Source organism: Danio rerio, chromosome 2 (genome assembly GCF_052040795.2).
Source record: "Danio rerio strain M-AB ecotype USA chromosome 2, GRCz13ab, whole genome shotgun sequence".
Lineage (NCBI taxonomy): Eukaryota > Metazoa > Chordata > Actinopteri > Cypriniformes > Danionidae > Danio > Danio rerio.
In genome coordinates this window covers 45,246,023-45,264,091 of record NC_141022.1, presented here as the reverse complement: position 1 = coordinate 45,264,091, position 18,069 = coordinate 45,246,023, and the positions used below count along the sequence as shown (strand labels likewise).

The window sequence follows — 18,069 nt, the reverse complement described above, 5'->3', positions numbered from 1 at the left end:
TTTTAGTTTATATATATATATATATATATATATATATATATATATATATATATATATATATGTATATATATATATATATATATATATATATATATATATATATATATATATATATATATATATATATATATATATACCTTAATAAATATAAATATACCTTAATGTCATTACCAAATTTTGCACCAATGCAGGTGTGATTTAAAAAAATAGCTTCAAAAAATACTAGATTCAGCTTACTGGTATGTGGTGCAATGGTGAGCTATTTTTAGAACAGGTCTGTTGGCAACTCATGTAATCTTCGTGGGCTACCTGGTGCCCATGGGCACCATGTTGGTGCACCCATGCAGTAAACACTGAGTTGTCAAATAGAATACAGAGGTATTGAATTTGTACTCTTTGACTCAATTCTATTATCAAGTGATTCATTTATTTGTTTACATTTATTTTTTTTTTTGGTCTGTTGACATCTATAATATTTTTCATTTTCTTTCTTATCAGCTTAGTCCCTTTATTAATCAGGTGTCGCCACAGCGAAATGAATTACCCTATAATATTTTCTATTTACAGAATTAATTCCAAATGCTAATAATCCAGGCTTGAATGTTTTGAATGGACATTTTATTTAAAAATCATATGGAAACATTTTTGAAATTATAACTAGAACGAGTGCACCTATTACAACTGAAAACAAAATTATTTGAACGTGTTACAGCTAAACAAAAGCAGCAATTTCAACTTAATTTAGTGCATTTCTTCTCATAAATTAAGTTAGCAAAAATATCATTCTTTTAGGTGTAAATTTGTTTAACTCGATCCAATGTTGTAGTTTTGTCCAGTAAACACGTATTGCAGGTTTTATAGATTATATATTATAATTTTTAATGTCTGTAAGTAGAGTTCAACATGATCTATGCTTATTTTGAAATACATTACAGAATACTACATTTGTTTTTTGCATATGCACGTATGCCTAGATTGTCAACAAGTGTTTTTGTTGTTTTATATTCCCTTTCTTTTTTTAGATCCTGTTGTGTCACTGTCAAAAGTGCACATGAATTTTTCAAATTCCATGTATTTAGTTTCCCAATGGTGCCAAACGGGGACCTGCCTTCTTTCGCAAATGTATTTACCAACTAATGATTAACAAAACTCCAAACAACAGAGCATTTCTGTTCTCCTTTAAATATGAGTGTGTGACTACAGTACGTTCAATTTTAGTTTGTTCTTTTTAAAAAGAACCTCTATGTATTTGTGAGTATAACAATGTGCTTAATATACGTTTTTGGAGCACTGGTCATAACAAGTGGAGTTTTTTGCCAAGGCACGGCAGCTTTACAGCCAGCGGTTCGAGGTAAGGTTTATTTGTTCAGAATTACTTTTTTCCCCTCATGCACATACATACACCTCTACACACGTATTCTCTTACTGTACACACATACACAGCGTGTTGGATCTGTTCAAGCCTGTCTCTTTCCTCCTCACCTCCCTTAATAGACCTGTTTGTAGCAGTGGGTTCATCTGTGAAGATACCATGCACTGACGGAGAGGAAAAAGGGGTGGAGTGGAGATTTAACAGCTCAGTGCTTGTCTCAAGCCCAGTTATCTCCATACAGAACGCCAGTTTGAAGGACCAAGGCATCTACACCTGCCAAAAGCAGACTGGAGATGTGGTGCAATCTGTATCTCTACATCTGGGATGTAGGTTTATGCACATTTTATATAATTCTGTGTACACACTGTTAAATACAAAGCTTTTTTATAATTAAAGGTTCCATGAAGAACACCAATAGAACATGTATACATAAGAATTTTAGCATTGTTCAAATTGCTTATTTAAAATAAGCTGAATCAACAAAATTCTTGAGTTTTTTTATGGACAACTGAATTATTTTATGTTCAATCCACTTACATTTGTAAAAACAATTAAGTTAACTTAATGGATTTATGTTGGGGCCACATGAGGGAATTGTGTGGAATCACAAAAGATTCTTTAGATCAGGGGTCACCAAACTTGTTCCTGGAGGGCCGGTGTCCTGCAGATTTTAGCTCCAACCCTAATCAAACACACCTGGACAAGCTAATCAAGGTCTCACTAGGTATACTTGAAACATCCAGGCAGGTGTGTTGAGGCAAGTTGGCGCTAAATCCTGCAGGGACACCGGCCCTCCAGGACCGAGATTGATGACCCCTGCTTTAGATTATTTAAATTCTCTTCACACTAAGAATATTAGAGATTCTGTACAGTGTGGTTCCTCTAACAGTCTAATTTGGAACCTTTATTTTTACATTTAGTCATTTAGCAGAGCTTTTTGTCCAATGCAACTTGTAAACTCAACAAATCAACATAAAGAGGCAATACAAACAAGTGCTATTCGCAAGGAAACTATTAGTGAAATAAGAGCTAGAGGAAGGAGGGTGAGACTTTTATTATAAGAGCGTGGTAATCATTGTCTCGGATATTTCACCTGTAATGTTTGCTCTATTCAGATCCCCCATCTCCCCCGCATGTGCATTGTTGGTCTCCAAGTTACCCTAAGAGGGCAATCTGTTCTTGGACACTGACTTCAGACCCAATACTTCCAACCCAGTATATTGCTACATACAGGTATCTTACAATTTCTCAACTAAAGGTTCTTCATTGGCATTAAAGGTTCCAAAACAACAATTGCACTGTTTCTTCTTTCATTCATGTTCTACACAATAAGAGAAAAAAATATCTTTTAATAAAGTGTTTACTGAAATTTTCTTTGTTTATATTTTTTTCTTTCTTAAAAGTACAGAACTACCATTTGGAGTTTTTACTTCTACAGTATCAGAGTTATTTCATTGGACATATTTGGGATTTTTAAAATATAACATTACAGTGCAAAATACTTAATGATGTCTTTCTGTTTTTATATTTAGGAACTTTTCAGACCCAGTTTCAAGTGCTCGTCAATGCCAGAAATGGGGAGACCAAGACAGGCAATGTGCATTAGAGGAACTGGAGATATTTGCGAGAGAACCAACTCTTATCAACATCACAGCGGTTAATGCTCTCGGTAGCGCAACACAAATCCAACCATTTATTTTTGAGCAAATAGGTGAGAAATTGTACAGTCCTCTTCTACCATTTTTTTTCACCATACAGAGTTATATGATCCATAAATTATGACAACACACATTTGACATTTTGATTAAGTGAAGTTTATTCATAAACTAATTTCGAGAGGATCACGTGCTTATGATTTATCACGTCCAGTCTCGTATTTGCTAATCACTAATCTTCCAATCATATGAGCCCTAAGGCACTATAAATAGCCTCAGTTTTCAGTTCACTTTATCTTCGTTTGGAAGAAAGCCCCCTCCTCCCCTATTCTCCTCCTTTACCTGCGATTGGGCGGCACGGCGGTCCAGTGGTTAGCACTGTGAACCACACAGCAAGAATAACGCCGGTCCTAGTTCTATAGGACCGGTGAGTGTTTCTGTGGGGAGTTTGTATGTCCTTCCCGTGTCCGCAAGGGTTTTCCCCGGGTTCTCCGGTTTCCTCCCACCATCCAAAGACATTCAACATACATAACAATCAAGCTTGTCTAATTCCTTACGTTCCCTTAGCTACAGCAGCAGGGGAGTTCTGAGATCCACCGAGCTCAGGCTCCCTTCTTGCTCTGCCAACGGGAGGAAGCCCCGGGCTCGAGGAGCCCTTGAGCTCGGGGCTCTCTCGCGGGACAGCATGCCAAATAAGCTTTGTAAATCATCAGCTCAGTGTGAACTCTTGAAAATGACTTGTAAGGTTAATTCAATTCACCCCAAGTTTAAGGTAATCAATCTTTTTTAGTGTCAACTGATTTACTTGTTTTTTTTTTTGTAATATTAACTTCTTTCTACATTATACAAGGAATTTTTAATCATATCACCATTATGAAAAAATATGAAATAAATTAAGTAGCTTTGGGTGGTTTGTGTCACAACAGAAAACATTGTAGTGACAAAAGAGATGCTTTTCTTATCAAGCTCTTATCAATGTTCTCATCTTGATGCGTATGCCTTGCACTCATATTGAGTGTTTTAATTGCTGTGCTTTGTTGGTCTGTAGTGAAACCTGATCCTCCGGAGAATGTCAGCGGGATAATAATGCCAGGCAGGAAGGTGTCTGTGCAGTGGAGTCCACCGCACACATGGCCAGATCCTGTCAACTTTCTCCTTAAATACAAAGTCAGATTCCACTGGGGCAAACCGGAAACTGCTAGAACTGTGAGTTTCATGGGTTAACATTAAAGTAGCAAAACCAAAATGACAGCAAAATCATAACTTTAACACTAGAACCGCCAAGAGGTCAAATGTACTGTTATTATGTTATTAGTCCTTCTGTGATTTTTTTAAATTTATTTTTCGAATACTTCCTAAATAATGTTTAACAGAGCAAGGACTTTTTTTCACAGTATATCCTGTAATATTTTTTCATCTGGAGAAAGTCTTATTTGTATTATTTCAGCTAGAATAAAAGCAGTTTTTAATTTTAAGGTCAGTATTAGTAGCCCCCTTAAGCAATATTTTTATTTCCGATCATCTACAGAATAAACCATTGTTTAGAAATGTGTTGAAAAAAATCTTTCCGTTAAACAGAAATTGGGGAAAAAATAAACAGATTTTCAATAACACTTCACCTAGTTTTCAACTTTTACTAAAAATGCATTATGCAAATGCCTGTTGTGAATAGATTTGCTAGCAGCATCAGAAAGTCAGATTTACCTATATAATGCCATTATTTTCCAACCACTTAAAATATTAGATTCCTATATTCAATTCATCTTAATTTATGTACCGTTTCTACAATGTAGTCTGTGTTAAAGCAGCTTAACATAGATGTTCTAGTAAATAGGAACTGCTTCAGTCCAGTTTTCACAATTGAAGTTCAGTTTAGTGTGTCATGTCATGCCATTTTTATCCGCTTATCCGGGGCAGGGTCACGGGGGCCTCAGTCTTAGTAGAGAACCCCAGACTTTCCTCTCCCCAGACACTTCCTCCAGCTCCTCCAGCAGGATCCCGAGGCGTTCCCAGGTCAGCCGAAAGACATTGTCCATCAAGAGTGTCCTGGCTCTTCCCTGAGGCCTCCTCGCAGTGGGACATGCTTGGAACACCTCCATAGGTAGGCGTCCTGGAGGCATCCGAAACAGATGCCCGAGCCACCTTAGCTGACTTCTCTCGATGTGAAGGAACAGCGGCTCTACTTCGAGCTCCACCCGGGTGACAGAGCTCCTCACCCTATCTATAAGGATGTGCCCTGCCACTATGCAAAGGAAACTAATTTCAGCTGCTTGTATCCGAGATCTTGTCCTTTCGGTCATGACCCAAAGCTAATGACACTGGTGAGAGTAGGAACATAGGTTGATTGGTAAATCGAGAGCTTTGCCTATGGCTCAGCTCCTTCTTTACCAAAACGGACAGGTACATTGACCGCATTACTGCTGCCGCTGCACCGATCCGTCTGTCAATCTCACGCTCCATCCTTCCCTCACTCGTGAACAAAACCTAAGACACTTGAACTCCTCCACCACTTACTCCTCCATGGACCGCCACCTTATCAGGGTGAAGGGGTTTGAGTGCCTGAGTGATCCTAAGAGCTATGTTGTCGGGGGTTAATGCCCCTGGTAGGGTTTCCCAAAGCAAAAAGATCTTAGGTGACAGGTGTGGTTCAAAAACCCCTTATGAACATAATGACATCGAGGGCCGTGACGTTGCACTGTATGGCGCAGCCGGGGTCCCACCCTGGAGCCAGGCCTGGGTTTGGGGCTCATATGCAAGCACCTGGTGGCCGGGTTTTTTCCCGTAAAACCTGGCCGAGCTTAGCCCGAAGGAGCGACGTGGGACTATCCTCCTGCAGGCCCACCACCTTAAGGGGGAGTCGTAATGGGAGTGGGTGGTGGTTGAAGGTTAGGACCACGACAACCCAATCGTCAAGCACAGAAACTGGATCAGTTTAGTGTAATAATGTAAATGTCACTGCTGAAAGCACAAACACTAGATACAGTACAACGAAATAAAGGGATGGGGATGACGATACTTGGATCATTATACAATATTACTGTGCTTGTAAGTTTGGAATATATAGCAATATATATATATATATATATATATATATATATATATATATATATATATATATATATATATATATATATATATTTTTTTTTTTTTTTTTTTCATATTTCAAATTTGATCTCAAAAGGAAAACTTTGCAAAAATGTGTTTTAACCAAACAGAAATATTTCTGACTTTTAAATGTTGTATACACCTTTCTATGACTCCGCCATCTTTATTTTACTAACTTGCTGCATGCTGAAGGCGACCCAGCTAACCTCACCAGAACAAAACCAAAACCACCATCTAGAAAGACTGTAAATAAACTGATTTTAATATTCAACTAAATAGTATAATAAAATAAAATATTGGTGATGTATTGATATCAGCGTCAGGCACCACAGCAAGAGGGTCACTGGTTCGAGTCCCAGCTGGTATTTCTGTGTGAAGTTTGCATGTTCTGCATGTGTTGGCGAGGGTTTCCTCCAGCTGCTCCGGTTTCCCCCACAGACCAAAGACAGACTATAGGTGAATTGCATAAAAAAAAAGGCCATAGTTTGAGTGTGTTTGTGTGTGAATGCGAGTGTATGGATGTTTCCCAGTACTGGGTTGTGTCTGGAAGGGCATCTGCTGAGTAAAACATATGCCGGAATTGTTGTTCATTCCACTGTGGCAACCCTCGACAAATAAGGAACTAAACCGAAGAAAACTGAATGAATGAATGATATCGGCGCCCATGTATCAATATTGTATAGTTGTGGAAAATATTGCGATATGATGCTGCATTGATTTCCCCTATCACTAGATCATACCAAAACCACTTTTCACGAATGAAAATAATAATAAAAAAAGTTCTAGTTAGTTAAAAAATGATTCAGCTGAACAGATAACAGTACTACAGTAGTCATGTGAATGGGTCATTTTTACCTGCTGGATGTTTTAGTTCTACAATACGCCTTGGTGATTCTTGTGTTAAGAGGCAGGAATGAAACATGATGGTTATTTCATGCTTTAATGTTTATTGTTTTCTAGCTGGGCCCTTACGAGTCTAATAAAATGGTTCTGAGTGGACTGGTGGCAGGAAGGACGTATTACATCCAAATATCAGCAAAGGACATTCTTGATGATGGACAGAGCAGTGAATGGAGTGCACCAATACACATCACTATACCTACTATACTATACCTAAAGTGATGGATCTCGGCTTCAACCATTCTGTCAATAAACTCAATAAATTATTGCTATTATTCAAGCTCAATGTGCAGATTTGTCTTTAAAAATAACAAACACTTGCATCATATATATATATATATATATATATATATATATATATATATATGTGTGTGTGTGTGTGTGTGTGTGTGTGTGTGTATTTACTTGATAGAAGTAAAGCTTGTAAGATGTAAAAAGCTTGTAAAATGACGTTTTTACAGATTTTTATCTTTTTTTCAGTACCAAAATAGTTTTTTTTTTAGTATCTGGACTGTAGAAATTGTCTTGTTTCAATTTTATTGTTTAAAGAAAAATATGCATCAATGGGGTATAAAACAATCGTAATTCCAAAAAAAGAGAGAGACTTTTAACCCTGTTGGCAGATATTTGTAAACATAACGTAAAGCATTATTAAAAAATATAAAGATAATAATATTTTACAATACTCTATATCTTTTGTTATTTGGTTAAATGTATTTGATTTAGGAATGTTCAAATATTTGCACAATGAAAAGCAATCACACTTCATCAATACAAATAAATAAAAATAAATAAATAAATAAATTAAAGTCATTATTCATTTATTCATTTTCCTTCAGTTTAGTCTCTATTTTAGTGGTCGCCATAGTGGAATGAACCGCCAAATATTCCAGCATATGTTTTACACAGTGGATGCCCTTCCAGCCGCAACCCAGTACTGGAAAACACCCATACACTCTTGCATTCACACACACACAAACACGCAAACACACACACACACACTCCAATTTAGTTTATCCAATTCACTTATAGCGCAGGATTGTGGGAGAACCCAAAGGAAACTCATGTGAACGTAGGGAAAACATGCAAACTCCACACAGAAATGCCAACTGGTCCAGCCGGGACTCAAACCAACAACCTTCTTGCTATGAATAATACAAAACAATACAATTCAATGTTTTTTTAGGGGCTTTCACCTTTAGGACCTCAAGCCAGGAATCGAACTTGGATCACCTTGAGCACCTACGTTTCGATGCTCTAACCACTAGGCTACTGGCACCGACATAATGCATAATACTGTTTTAAAAGAATTTGTGGCACATGCTGTTGGTATTAAAGCATTATGTATACACCATTAAATAAATGACTAATATTTTAACCTCAGCCACATCATCCTGCAGACCAAGACCGGTTACTCACTGAAGCTAAGCAGGGCTGAGCCTGGTAAGCATCTAGATGGAAGACCATAAAAACCAGGTTGCTTTTGGAAGTGGTATTAGAGAGGCCAGCAGGGAGCGCTCAACCTGTGGTCTGTGTGAGTCCTAATACTCTAGTAAAGTGAAGGGGACATTATACTGTCAGTGAACATCATCTTTTGGCTGAGATATTAAACCAAGGTCATGACTCTCTGTGGTCATTAAAAATCCCATTAATTGGAATTTAATGCAGTGCTTCTTGTTCGGTCTGAGACCTGTAAGAATGAGTTTTAACCACAGCGGTTCGAACTGTAGTTCTGCCGAGCAACTAAAAAGTTATCAGCGTGATGGTAAAAAAACTGTACATTTCTAGTCAAACCATTCTTCTGCAATCTCATACCAAAAACGGAAATAGGGGCAGTATTAAATGCTATAAATGTGGGAGAGCGTTGATATTATGTGATTGTATTGTATTGCTATATGGAACAATTAAATGTTGATGTTAAATCAAAAGTAATTCACAAATACTTGAAAATTAGATGATTTAATGACAATAATACTCTATGGTTACAACTGTATTAATTACAAACAACTGTATAAAATGATAAAATATGAAATGATAAAACATATGATTATTGTACCCAGCTTAAATGTAAAATTAAAGTTACCAGAGGTAGAAGGAGAGACACAGGGGGAGGGAGAGAGAGACAAATAGAGCAGGCCCAGAAGATAGCCTTATTGCAGTAGAGTCAAAGAAGACAGACTCCAGAGGATAGGAGCAGAGCAGGAAAACACAGGCTAGGAAAAGAGAGGGCAGGAAAAGAGCCAGAGCTAGAGTTTACCACCTATTTTGTATCTTTCTTGACCATGTGACTAAAGCCCAAATGATCATCATAAAACCCCCAAAGTCCACACAACAAGCGCTGATCTTATCAGTATCTGTCTTTGTGGTCAGTATGGACCTTCTTGAGTCAAAAAGACATGTTTTGTCATATAAACAAATGCATATGATAATTTAGCCTCTTACAGACCCACTTCATATCGTATATCAGGCAGTAAAGATAATTGATTTTTAAATAAATCAGACCTTAAACATGGGACTTTTAAAATGGAAAGACAGTTTACAGGAAGTGCTAAGGCTGGCGGGCTGAAATGTAAAGTCTGTGTGCATATACCCCAGTAATAATAGTCGTGAAGTAAGAAATTAAATAGCCAGAGATGACGCAATTTTTTGACAATAAATTGAAAAAGAATCTGTTTTTGATACTCATTTTAATTTTTGAATGAAAATGATCTCTAACCTGTTTATTACATATTTATTTAAATTTTTATTACATGGATATTATGTAGCACACATTTTATATTTATTAATTCTATTAAAGTTTTTAATGTCATGTAATGATCCATGAAAATTGATGTGAATGAAACTGAAAACCACTCGTTCACTCAGTAGTTCCTCACACTTCTCTTTATTTTCCCCTTAAAATTCTTGTAAACACTCTGTGATCTAACACGCATCTAATACACCCATGTCGTCTCAATTTAATCTAATACATCAACAATCAGTGGCGTTACAAACTCGGAGTGACGGACCCCCAGAGAAACAGATGGTGCTCGGGGCAGGTGCGCCGTCACCTTTTCAGAGCTGTACGTACCCGGACCAGGCTTCCCGGTGCTGTCGATGAGAATATTATGACGGCTCTGCATGGAGAAGGAAGGCTGTCTGTTCAAGTAAACGCTGGGGTCTGTGCTGTTGTACCGGCCTGGCCCCGGGGTCATGGACAGATCTTCAGACGGGCCGCCTGCTTTCATGCGAGCAGACATGGTGAAGCAGGGGCTGGAGGGTTTGCAGGACACTGTGGTACCGAAGAGATTGGGTAAGGTGTAGCGGTTAGGTGCTGGTACAGGATCCACACTGCGGTAGCGCGTGCGGGAGGACATGGTGTAAGATGGAGGTCTGTGGTGGAGGTTTAAAGGTGGAGCTTTCTCAGGACTGTAGGCTCCTGGTCCTGGAGTCTGGAAGGTACTAGCTGATCAAAAAAAAAAAAAAAAACAGAATCAACAACTGCTTCATGCAATGGAGGATTTAGGCGACTTCAAATTGACAGTTTTCTTTATAAATTGCTCAAAAGGTATTGTGCATGGCTATTTTTCATTTAACATTAAAGGATTAATTCCTCACAAAATGACAACTCTGTCATCCTTTACTCACGCCCATGTTGCTACAAACTTGAAAGACTTTTGTTGGCCATCAGAAAAATGTATGTGTCTGTAGTTTGGAAATACATTTTGAAATGAATTGAGTTGATATAATAATGTACTCTTCTGTTGTTGTTATATACAGTTCAGGGCAAAATTAGCCCTTTTGACATTATTATTATTAATTAATAATATATTTATTCTTTTTCTAATATTTCTTATGTCATATTTAAAGGAGTAAGAAAAATTTCAAAGTATTTCCAATAATATTTTTTCTTCTAGAGAAAGTCTTAATTGTCTTAAAGTCAATATTTTAAGGTCAATATAAGGTCAATTTTAAGGTCAATATTAGCCCCCTTATTTTTATCAAATGGCTACAGAAAATTATTGTTATAAAATGACTTGCCTAATTTGCCTAGTTAACCTAATTAACCTTTAGCCTTTAAACTGACCTTTAAGCTGAATACAAGTATCTTGAAAAATATCTAGTCAAATATTAGGGTGTGTCATAATGGCAAAGATAAAAGAAATCAGTTATTAGAAATAAGAAACTGATATGCTTAGAAATGCATTTCTTTGTTTTAATCCCATATCAGCAGCATTGGCTATATTCATGGCAAAACCTATCCTAAATATACAACATATAACATTCAAATATGCCAGTTTCTGCAAACATACATTGTACAAAAATACAAAAAACAAAACAAAAAACAAAGTCAGACTGTACAATCTTTTAGTTTGATTAAAGATGAATATTTCAAAATTGCTCCAGAAGAAACCTTTTAAAACATTTCCCTTAAAATATTTCCTTACTAAAAACCTTCTTTAATATAATTTAAAAATACACATTCTATTAAATTTGCTTTACGGTCAAAATATTCTTACACAAGTCACAAATAGCTTTATCTTCCCCTTTAAATAACTATGAGTGTGTTAGTCTTGAGTGTCAGATTCTACATCTTGTACAACCTGATCATGTCTATTTTCAAAATGGTAATTTTTTCATTTACAAATGGATTCACTTCATACAATTTGTTGTTTCTAAATTCATCCCATTCCATTTGCCATTTCTCATTAAAATACAGATTTAAAACAGGTTTAACATCGGACAAAGGTACTTATCTTTAGAAAGGTGTTGAAAAAAAAAACTTCTCTCTTTTAAACAAAACTTGGCAAAAAATATATACACAATTAAATAATAATCCTGATTTTAACTGCATTTATGAATTAAGCTACACAATGTCTGCAATTTTTTTAGTTTGTTTTCCATTTTTGTATTTTATTGCTTGTTTAATTTTCCTAGCTAAACTTTTGCATATTTATTATAGCCTATCTCTGAAAGATTTCACTCTTCTTTGAAAGTGTATACACCCCAAATTCTGAGTTATCAAAATGTTCATAATAAGAACAAATCTAAACAGATCAAATGGTTCAATTCAAGTCTTCTGAAGAGACAATCACTTTATATTATGAACAGGGTTAATGTGGCTCATTGTTCACATACACGCAATAGTAGTCAACATTTGAAGCGGATCAAAACCGTTCATCAAAGCTGTCCTAAAACTATTAAACCACACACATTCTTGTCCTAGGACAATTTTGAAAAACCTTTTTTGATCCAACTGTTGACTACTGTAAACACTGATCAGCAAACATGACCAGAAACTCAATTGAACCTGTTTGACAAACAAAAAACAAACCTCATTGGTTATTGCAGAGGCTTAAATGTGCCATCCATGTGACATTTAGGAACAAACCTCATTCAGCAGTATTCAATTATCATCAATTCATTATTATCCCCTAGCTTACTGTATATGAGCAAATCTGAATCATGTTTGCTTCTCAATGTTTATATGTGAATAAAATAATACATTTTCAGAAGATTTGGATTAAACCATTTAGAATAATGTTTATTTTCTTATCAACAGATAAAAAGGTTTTAATTCGGAATAGTGGCTCCATGAAAAATATTTCAAATCTGAAAGAAGCTTTCTATTACAATCAACTCAGGTTATTTAGTGGAAAAGGTTCTTTACACTGTAAAAATCGATTAGTTCCTTTACTTTTAAAAAGTGAGTAAACCCACTGCCTGAAAAGCAACAGGTTAATTTTACTTAAAAAAGGTCAGTAAACCCATTACCTCAACTTTTATAATTATATTATATTTTGCATACACTAAAAAATAAATAAATAAATAATACACAATTATATATATATATATATATATATATATATATATATATATATATATATATATATATATATATATATATATATATGTATATATATAAAAATATATATGTATATATATGTATATATATATATGAAAAAGTCTTGAATTAAACAAATTTACAGATTTATGAAAAAAAAAAATGCATCAAATCAGACGAAAACTGACCTGTTCTCTTCCTTCTACCCAGCATGGAGTACGACGGGGTCCCGTCTCTGCCAAAGCGCGTCATTTTGGCATCCACGCGATACCGCGGCCCAGGACTGGAATCCACAGACACCACTATTCAAAAGAAACAAATTTAACCAATTACATTTAGTAGCAAATTTGATCAGGTTCATGCATCACTATTTAACCATTTTCTACTGTCTGAGCAACAAAAATACTCTTAAATGTTAATTAAAATCAAACATATGGATTAAAATCAAGCGCATGGATTTTGTCAGCGTAATATGCCAAAGAAATAGCATTAATCATTATATTGCATGCTGTTGTTTGGAATATAAAGTCCAGATGTGGGAGAGGTTTTTATTTTTTTTTGCATTCATTCTTTGATCAAACTGGGTGTTCTCAATTCCTTCCACGAGGAAGCAGGCGTTACATGTCACTAATTAGGCGTGTAAGTGTGTGTATGCAAATCCAAAGACTATTTCAGCCATCATACTCGACACTAATTCATCTATAAAATGATCAATCCCTATAAATGCCATGTTGAAATATGTGAGTGTTGTGCATGAACGGGCATGATTGATGGCAGGCCGCATTAGTGGAGTGGATCGTGTCGTGTGTCAGTGTTTTGTTGTCATGTCACTCACTGTTGCTGCTCATGCGGCTGTGGAAGGAATAGGCCGGGCTGCTGGGTTTGGTGTAGTCATGGTTTATGTAACCGATAGTGGGCGGAAGAGCATAACGCCCCGGCCCGGGCCCTGCAGGCACACACAAAAACACACACTCAGGAGAATTTCAGCATTCATTATTATACTGGAACAGTGTTAATAATGATTTGAAACTAATTTTGAGTAATTGGTAGTTCAGAATAATAGTGCATTGGTTGAAGTGATTATTTTTTACATTTTGTTTTCATTGTAAAGCTCAAGCAAATTATGTTTTGTTATTATTTAAATGTGTGCCTATATATATATATATATTTTTTTTTAGTTTTAATTTGTTACCAGTCACTCCTTATTTTGAAAAGACACATACTGTTGAGATGCCCTGTCCAAACTTATCTTAGTCTATGATCAGGAATCAATTAACTCAGGAGTCGCGACAGCGGAATGAACCACCAACTTATGTAGCATATGTTTTACGCAGTGTGGATACCTTTCCAGCTGCAACCAACTTATTCAGCATATGTTTTACGCAGTGGATACCCTTCCAGATGCAATCCATCACTAGGAAACACCCATACACGTTCATTCACACACATATACTACGGATAATTTAGCTTACCCAATTCACCTATAGCGGATGTCTTTGGACAGTGGAGAAAACCAAAGCACCTGGAGGAAACCATCACAAACACAGGGAAAACATGCAAAAAAGTAGAAATGCCAACTGACCTTAAATAAATTAAGTTTAATTTATTTGATTGCAATTCCTGAAATATAATAAGAACTTAATTGGAATAAAATCAGCCTCACTAAGCTGATTAATGCACAAAAGAGAAAACATTTAATAAATTAAATAAATAAATAAATAAATAATATTAGCCCTCCAGTAAAATTTGTACCCCTTTTCCAACATTTTGCCACAGTATTTCCTAATATATATTTTCTTCTGAGGAAACTGTATTTATTTTAGTTTAAAATAAATAATACATTTTTAGGGTCAAAATGATTAGCCCCCTTAACAAATTAAGTTTTTTTTTTTTTTCAATAAGTAAATATTATTATTAATTATCAATAAATAAATATTTTAAATTTGTGTTTTTAATTTTAGCAATAATAATCTTGTATTATAGTTACATTTATTACTCACTAACTTAATCTGAGGTTTGGTAAAAGAGACAAATCCAAAGTATACTATAAATAAAAACGAATGCTGCCTTGCATCTAACTGAAATAAACACTATTGCTACTGAACAAATGGGTGCTCCGGTTTCCGCCACAGTCCAAAGACATGCGGTATAGGTGAATTGAGTATTCTCCATGAGCGTGAATGAAAATGTATGGATGTTTCCTAGTACTGGGTTGCAGCTGGAAGGGCATCCGCTGCGTAAAAAAATGCTGGATAAGTTGGTGGTTCAATCCGCTGTGGCAACCCCAAATTATTAAAGGGACTAAGCCAAAAAAGAAAAAGAAAAAAAGAATGAATGAAAATCCAAATTAACATAAGAGCCAAGTCAAAATAATAAGCTCTAATAGTTTACAAATGATACTAAAATTATGATAATAAAATAATAATACTAAAATTACTGTAGTGCAAAATTACACTAAAATAATCACACTCCTAAAAATAAAAGTTGTCTTCATCTGCATTGATGTTTTCATGGTTTTTGATAAAACATTTACTTTCAACAGAGAGTTCTCCATGGTGGAAAAGAGTTCTTTATAATAAGTTATATAGGACATTCTACCAGAAACGTACATTTTCACTTAAAAAATTTCACAGGGCCTGACTTTTAAGCTAGTCATCCTTAAAAACCATACATTACATTAATTGTACATTTAATTGTATTATATATTTGTAGTATTTATTTGTAGAATTAATTCATAATTTCATGTTTTTAATCAATTGATGTGAACAATAACAACTTTTTTTCTGAAGTTTTTTTTTTCTAAACAGTTTTTAGAATAAGAAAAGTATTAAAACGGTATGTAACATTTTCTTTACAGAACAACTCACAGAAGTCAATCAGTCCATTTTAGAAACATTTGGGATTAAATTATTTTATTGACTGTATTTATGTTTTTATTTCAGGGACAGATAATGTATGTTTCTGGTTCACTGTAAAACTCAAAAGGTTAAGGTAACCTAAACCATTTGAGGAAACCGATTGCAAAAAAAAAAAACATTGAGTTCAAAAATGAATTCAATTGAGTACTGTGAACTTAATGTATGTGAGTAAAAAAAAAAGTAAAAAACAATAAATGAAGAGAACTCACGCCTACTGAGTAAGTTACAGTAAAACTCAAAAAGTTAAGTCAGCTCATCGTTTGAAGAAACCAATTGCAACAAACCATTTGAGTTAAAAAACCTAATTTATATGATTACTGTGAACTTACTCCGTTTAAGTTGAAGTAATGAGGTATTTAATTAACTCACCCTCAACACGGAGTTCAAAACTCTTAAATGTGTAGAAGTAACTTTCTGTAAATTTTGAGTTTTACAGTAATGTCCCATATTGTATTAAATTAATTAGGCAATATATATTCGCACTCACTAAACGATTACACGGGTGGCCTACTAAACATTTTTCCGATGCATAACTGCACAACCATTTATTTTCATTAAGAGTGCATATTCACTTCATAAACTAATGTTCTTAGTACAATTTATATATAACACAATATCAATGCATATGCCAACTACCTGTTCCTTGCGGTCATTTCATCTTCATTAAACCTAAAATAAAACAACGGACTGCGACTCAAGCGAGACACAAAAGGCCACACATGCTGACCACATTTCCAAAGCTCGGCTGTAAAACTTTTCATTTGAATTCGTATGAATTTGATATAAACACAGCTAAATTTCACACAACATTTTCAAAGCTTTGTCCGAAAATAAAATACAGACAAAAGCAGTTCAACTCTCAGAACGATACAAGCAGGTGTTTCAATAAAAGAGCCAAGTGACAGTTTCTTTCACCAAACCGCCAGTCCATTCTCTCAAGAGCCGAATAGAAGCATGTTTGAACTACTGACAGAGCTGAAATAAATCGTCAGATCTCCTCGCTTCGCTGAATAATTCTTTCATCACAATCAATTATTTGTACAAAATGAATCAACTGAGGTCAAAACTCACCCCGTTCCCGCCCGGCGATGATGGGCCGCCGCCGCCGCTCCACCTCCGCCATGTCGCGGATATTTTTCTGGGATTATTTTTTGGCTGGTTTCAAAGAGCTGAGAAGAAAAATGGCCAGTAGACTTGCTCAGTGAGGTCCGGTAGAGGTTGAAGTTTCAGTTTAGACACAGTGAAGAGATACAACTGCCGTCTGAATTATAAATGACTCTTACAAGCACAAGAAACATTATCCTTGTCCGAGCGACGAGAACTTCCATCTCAATATCATTCCGCATTACAGATTTCCAAACATCCATCACTGACTACAAAAGACACCCGCAGTTACAGCCTGGCATGTTGTCTGTAAACGACGGCTAATGAACTAATTAAGCTGACAGTAAACGGTCACCAATGTTATTGGAGCACTGCTATCATTTAAAATAAAGATTGTGTAATAATATGTAATTTAGGCCTAATTCCTTACTCCAACCCAGTCTCTCAGCAGTTCTTTATATCAACTATCAACAATGTGATTTACAGCAGTGTTATTTGATATTTAGTGATTTTAAATACATTTTTAACTTTATTTTTCTAAAGTATTTTCTTATTTTCCAAAGTATTTATTATTTTCAAAATTATTTCCATTTAAATTTTAATCTTGTTTTCTACTTTCAAGCTTTAGTAAATTTTACACTTGTGAGAGACCTATAAAAGGTAATTTGGTTGTGTGATTTGTATTAGTTTGTAAAAAATATTCACATCCAGTTTTATTACAAATTAGTTTTTAACAACAAAAGTTTTGTTTTATAATAAACTAAAATAACAACTGTTGAAAATCATCACATTTTGTTTAATTTATAAATTACATTTCAAAAGGAATAAAAAAAATGTATATGTTAATTATTCTTTAAATTACTATATACCTGTAGTTTTAATGTTTACTCCAGCTTTTAGTGGACCACTTTTTTCCTTTTTAAAATAATGATTGTAATATATGTAATTTAGGCCTAATTCCTTACTCCAACCCAGTCTTGACTGCAGTTCTTTATATGGTCACAGGCTTGTAGCCGCCTATTGAAAGGGGAGGTTCTTTTTTCTGAAAAAGAGGACCTTTTTTTGCAGTTATTCGTCTCATTTTTCTATCCAACTATGCATTTTAGTCAAATTTTAAGAACTATTCTTTGCTGAATCAGCTTGTCGGGTGGTGATCATAACCACACTTTTTGATGCACCAAAAGTATTTCC

The 18,069-nt window shown here is 35.1% G+C and overlaps 2 protein-coding genes across 3 annotated transcripts; one reads left to right on the top strand and one right to left on the bottom strand.

The window, feature by feature from the left end:
• The first annotated feature begins 1,160 nt into the window (after window positions 1–1,160).
• Window positions 1,161–7,291, top strand: ebi3 (Epstein-Barr virus induced 3). Of its 2 annotated transcripts, none has more exons than XM_087238504.1 (6): window positions 1,161–1,351; window positions 1,495–1,698; window positions 2,488–2,605; window positions 2,905–3,083; window positions 4,076–4,233; window positions 4,945–5,140. In XM_087238504.1, the coding sequence occupies exons 1-6, from the start codon at window positions 1,264–1,266 to the stop codon at window positions 5,086–5,088; spliced, it is 891 nt and encodes a 296-aa protein (XP_087094630.1). In that variant the 5' UTR covers window positions 1,161–1,263; the 3' UTR covers window positions 5,089–5,140.
• A 2,604-nt stretch (window positions 7,292–9,895) lies between these two features.
• On the bottom strand, window positions 9,896–17,199 carry odf3l2a (outer dense fiber of sperm tails 3-like 2a). Its single transcript, NM_001017836.3, is given in 4 exon segments — window positions 9,896–10,477; window positions 13,045–13,158; window positions 13,692–13,802; window positions 16,846–17,199. Coding segments are annotated over 4 exon segments (765 nt in total). The 5' UTR covers window positions 16,898–17,199; the 3' UTR covers window positions 9,896–9,989.
• Between the last annotated feature and the right edge of the window lie 870 nt (window positions 17,200–18,069).

What these genes read in the sequence shown, in the direction of transcription:
- ebi3 (XM_087238504.1), top strand. Translation starts at nt 1,264, where the DNA reads ATGTGCTTAATATACGTTTTTGGAGCACTGGTCATAACAAGTGGAGTT. An exon ending in TTTACAGCCAGCGGTTCGAG is followed by an intron (nt 1,352 to 1,494) that starts GTAAGGTTTATT and finishes CTCCCTTAATAG; the next exon opens with ACCTGTTTGTAGCAGTGGGT. An exon ending in AACCGGAAACTGCTAGAACT is followed by an intron (nt 4,234 to 4,944) that starts GTGAGTTTCATG and finishes TATCCGGGGCAG; the next exon opens with GGTCACGGGGGCCTCAGTCT.